Raw genomic sequence first — 4,230 nt, 5'->3', positions numbered from 1 at the left:
TCCTCCTCCCTCCTCCTCCTCCTCCTCCCACCACCACCACCACCTCCTCCTCCTCCTCTTTTCGCATACCTCCTGTCCTTCTCTCACATTCCTCAGGATCACGTAGACGCCTTGAAGGAATACGTGCAGTACATCGTGGGTGTGGAGGTAAACTAGAACAACTTGATCCTTCAACTTATCATGTTCTACCCTCCTCCCTCCTCCCTCCTCCCTCCTGCTCCCTGCTCCCATCCTCCGCCGCCTAGATCCCGTTCACCATCTCTTTACAAACCTTATCGATTCCTTGCCAGGATCCCATCGACAAGATCGAGATGAAGCGACTTGACAAGCTCGGGTTTGATGTCAGGTGACCGACATGAAGTTGAATAATTTGTGTTGTGTCTCAATCTTAATCATCATCATCATCATCATCATCATCATCTCCATCGTCGTCATCTTCTTCTAACTTACATGTGTAGGGTTGCAAGGGGATCTGACTCAGGTGTTCTTCGCATTCCCTTCGAGGTTGGCAAGAACTTCTCATCTACTCCATGCTCACTCGCTTCACAGCAACCCGTCCTCGAACGCAAGGCTGTTAAGGAGGCGATTGTGGCCTTGTCGAAGAAGGTTGTCAAGCAAGCTTTTGATATTTGCTATGACATTGTTCAGGTTGCAACCATCAAGGCGGAGAAGGAGAAGTAGACTAGTGAGATCGTGACACGTTTCATGGGAATACAACTTCTCGGTGCAATCTTAGAACAACAACAATCAGGAGAAGGAGAAGTTTGTTCTAGAAATGCTTCTTTATTCAGATCTCGGGAGATGTTCTTGTTGCTGTAGGACGAAAAGAGAAAGTGTTTACTTCCTTCCGAAGAATCTCTTAACAGGGTTGGGGGCCTGAAATGCAAGCTTGAGGGCCGGGCCAAGAGGAGGATCAGGGGGGAGCAAGAGGAGAGGAGAGGAGAGGAGAAGAGAGGAAGGAGCTTTCAGTGGTTCAAATACCTTGACTCCCTTCTTCGCAAAGGCAGCCTGCTCAGGACCAGCTCCGGTCTTGGGGTTAGCAATGATGTCCGGGTTGATCACGACGGCCTGCAACAACGTTACTTCCTCCTCCTTCCCCCTCCTCCTCCTCCTGACCTTTCCGAAGGAGCTGGTGTCGTAGGCAGAGGTGGGGTTGGCGGTGGAGAAGTCACGAGCGACACCCAAGCCCTGGAGGGTGGGCGAGGCGAGGTCTGCAGGAGAGTCATCCTCTAGTGGAAGAAGCATTCTCCCTTCCACCTTCTCCACGCTCGGTGTTGCCGATGTTGGAGAATGGGGGGAGGACGCCGTCGAAGAGAGTGTTTCTCTTGCGCTCAGCAGCCTGCGATACGAGTGAGTTCTGATACTGGGAGGAGTCGAAGGGAGATGAAGAGACTGAGGAAGAAGGAGCAGCAGCAGCAGGATCGGAACGATGAGGAAGAACAGTGGGAAGAGCAGTAGGTGGAGCAGGAGCAGGAGCAGTAGGAGGAGGGGGGAAGGGGAAGGGCAATCACCTCAGCAGCAGCCTCCTGAGGGGTCAGCATATAGTCGTCCCTCCAGATGTTGAAGAGATCGGCGGGAGGAGCGCCGGAGGGAGCGCCCTGGGGGAAGCGGTTGGCCATGCAGGTGCTGCAAGAATGTGCGTCAATGAAAGTGAAGACAAGCAGGAGACGACCGGAGTACAAGAACATGTCGGGAAGCAGTCAACATCACAACACATCTATACCTGGTGGCTCCGGTGCGGGAGGTGGGAAGCCCGGACAAGGAAGCGGGGGAGAAGGCAGCCGCAGAGGCAATCACAGCCGAGAAAGCAACAGTCTTGGAAAGCATTTCTTCTGTAATAACTCGTTTCAGATCCCACGTCCACTCACAACAGAACTGGGAGTCTTTGGTACAGGTAAGTTCTGGTCCTCATTGTTCAAACAACAACAACAAAAGGCAGGGAGACAGACAGGAAGAGACAACATCAGCAGGAAAATCTGAAGGCCCTCCATATTCTGTGATATCGTTCCTCGTGTGTTTTTGATGTAAGAGTCAGAAATTCTTTCTATCGAGCTTTCTTCAATCATTGCACCAAGGCAACCAGCGCACAATATTGGCATACCAAGAACATCGTTCCATGGTCCATGTGAGATGATCTACGATAAAGATGTGTTCCAAGAAGTCGAGGGGAGTGAATCGTAACAGAATTTGTCCTGGTCCTTGACATCCCTCAACAATCAAGAACACATACAGATCATCTTCAAGACGCACGTGATCTGATCTAGCTCTCTGTGATCACTCCCATCCTCTCCTCCTTGTCAAGTGCAGTCCCTTCCCTCCTTCCCTCGTCCCTCCTCGCCTCTCCACCATCATCATCCTACAGCCGCGTGCCGCATGCCTGCCCTCTCTACTTCGCCCCTCTCTCTTTGTAACCCCACCCCTTCCACCCTACCCCTTCCTACCCACCCTTGCAACAAACATGGAAAGACATTTCACATTCATCTGTCAATTCAATGCCCATGTTCAGCTCTATAGCACAATAGTACCCCTAAAATTACCCATCTACTTACGGGTACTGGGATAAATATTTGAAACTAATGAAATCTTGTTTTCATTTCGATGACCCTTACCCCCACTCATTCAATAACCCACCCACGACGGCTCTTGAGAGCCAGGGGTGGACCTCCTGACAGGTTTCTAACGCTTTCAACAAGTAATAATAAATCAACAAAAACTGTACTAATTCTACAATACATTTAGCTCACTACCGCGGTCGAGATTTTTGTACTGTTATAATTACATTCTGTACCAATTCTTTGGCTACAAGTTTTATATACTCGGTACCTTTCCTCAGTATTCACTTACATATACCAGAATTGTATCAAGGAAATTGTACGGATTCTATCGTCTCGGTATTACTTTAAAACACAAATATACACTCCTAATTTCTTACTTCTTTCTTGACGGTGGGGCCGATGATAGAGTGAGCCTTTGAGACTTCAATTTTCATAGGGGGTGAACAACCAATTGTTTGAAATTTTTCTTGGAGATTTGAAATCTAAATATTACAATTTCGGCTACTCCGTCCTTGACGCTTTCAGTGACGGTCAATCCGGGTTCCGAATCAAGAAGTTTCCGAACGAACTGTCTGGAGTCTGGATCCGAGTGAGAGTGCATTGCAGTCCCGGGCCGGCTGGGGTCCGTGACGACTGAGGGCCGTTTCACGCCGAGCCCAATGGTCGAGTTTGTCAGCAAGCGTGGTACTATTTTTACTCAAACAAATTGAAATCATCTGGCCCAATGACATAAAAGTACAATTTAATTCCAAAGGTCGAGATGGTGAACCGTTGCGGTCGAGTTTGTCAGCAAAATGAGTACCCTTAATTTAATTCAACAAAAGAAGGGGTGGGTGGAGGCTACAGTTGGTCAAACTAATCGTTTGAAATCAGATTGAAAGGGAGCCTAGGTTGTATGATAGCCTTTAAATACCGGGATGTTTGTTATGAAATATCGAACCCTTAGCATGGGCTACACATGATAATTTCAGCTTTAAAAACATGTAAATTTCAAATGAATTTAAAACTTCTGAAAAAACTCGAGCTTTGGGCTCGGCGTGAAACGGCCCTGAGTCGCCGGGGCCGGGCCCGGCCCGCCGTACGGTCCGATCCGACTCGGGCCCGGCCAGGCCCGTTTGTAGTTTATGAGCTCTAGCTAATTCAATTTCAAAGGGACGGATTCCCGGCAAAGTTTTGTTTGAGTAAAGATGAAGGCTTGTATGCTGGCATGGCGGCCGAGTAGCGATGGAGAAGATCGGGGGGAGGGAGGGAGGGAAGGGGGGGGGAAGGGGGGGGAGGAGGGATTATAATTATAAGACTCTAAGTAGATAAGATTACTTATAAGGCTGCCTAGGAACAACCTAGATTTAAGAAATCTAATAATAAGGAGACGCCTTAGACGTTTAAGGACACACCAACTTCGAGTTTTCTAGAATAGGTGTAATTTTAGCTCAATATATACAAATCCATCCCAAGAAATCGATTGCAACTAGTGCCAAGTCGTGCAGCCCACGCGCTATAGAGCTAGAAGCTGGGAAAGTAGCTAATTTGAACACGTCTCACTCACGAAAACAAGAACACACAGACCACCCCGCATCTTACTAAGAGAAAAGCTTAGTAATAAAATGCGCCTGATATTGATATATTATAGTATTACTCGGAAACGGCTAGAAAGCCAGGACCAGAGCTCAATTAT

The 4,230-nt window shown here is 48.2% G+C and overlaps 2 protein-coding genes across 2 annotated transcripts in view; one reads left to right on the top strand and one right to left on the bottom strand.

The window, feature by feature from the left end:
• Window positions 1–681, top strand: part of GUITHDRAFT_110749 (hypothetical protein) — a gene marked incomplete at both ends in the record, with an annotated part of 837 nt that extends 156 nt beyond the window's left edge. Inside the window, 5 exons of the mRNA XM_005830257.1 lie at window positions 97–147; window positions 291–346; window positions 459–504; window positions 550–606; window positions 649–681. Of these exons, the coding sequence (XP_005830314.1) occupies window positions 97–147; window positions 291–346; window positions 459–504; window positions 550–606; window positions 649–681 (243 nt within the window). The remainder of the gene's footprint in view (window positions 1–96; window positions 148–290; window positions 347–458; window positions 505–549; window positions 607–648) is intronic.
• An 81-nt stretch (window positions 682–762) lies between these two features.
• Window positions 763–1,834, bottom strand: GUITHDRAFT_153323 (hypothetical protein). Its single transcript, XM_005830256.1, has 6 exons — window positions 1,724–1,834; window positions 1,512–1,626; window positions 1,258–1,339; window positions 1,117–1,211; window positions 982–1,068; window positions 763–876 (listed from the first exon to the last, which is right to left on the bottom strand). Exons 1-6 carry the CDS (start codon window positions 1,825–1,827, stop codon window positions 838–840), a joined length of 522 nt encoding a protein of 173 aa, XP_005830313.1. The 5' UTR covers window positions 1,828–1,834; the 3' UTR covers window positions 763–837.
• Window positions 1,835–4,230: the final 2,396 nt, after the last annotated feature.

This window comes from Guillardia theta (assembly GCF_000315625.1).
Source record: "Guillardia theta CCMP2712 unplaced genomic scaffold GUITHscaffold_47, whole genome shotgun sequence".
NCBI lineage: Eukaryota > Cryptophyceae > Pyrenomonadales > Geminigeraceae > Guillardia > Guillardia theta.
This window is presented reverse-complemented; position numbering and strand designations above follow the sequence as displayed.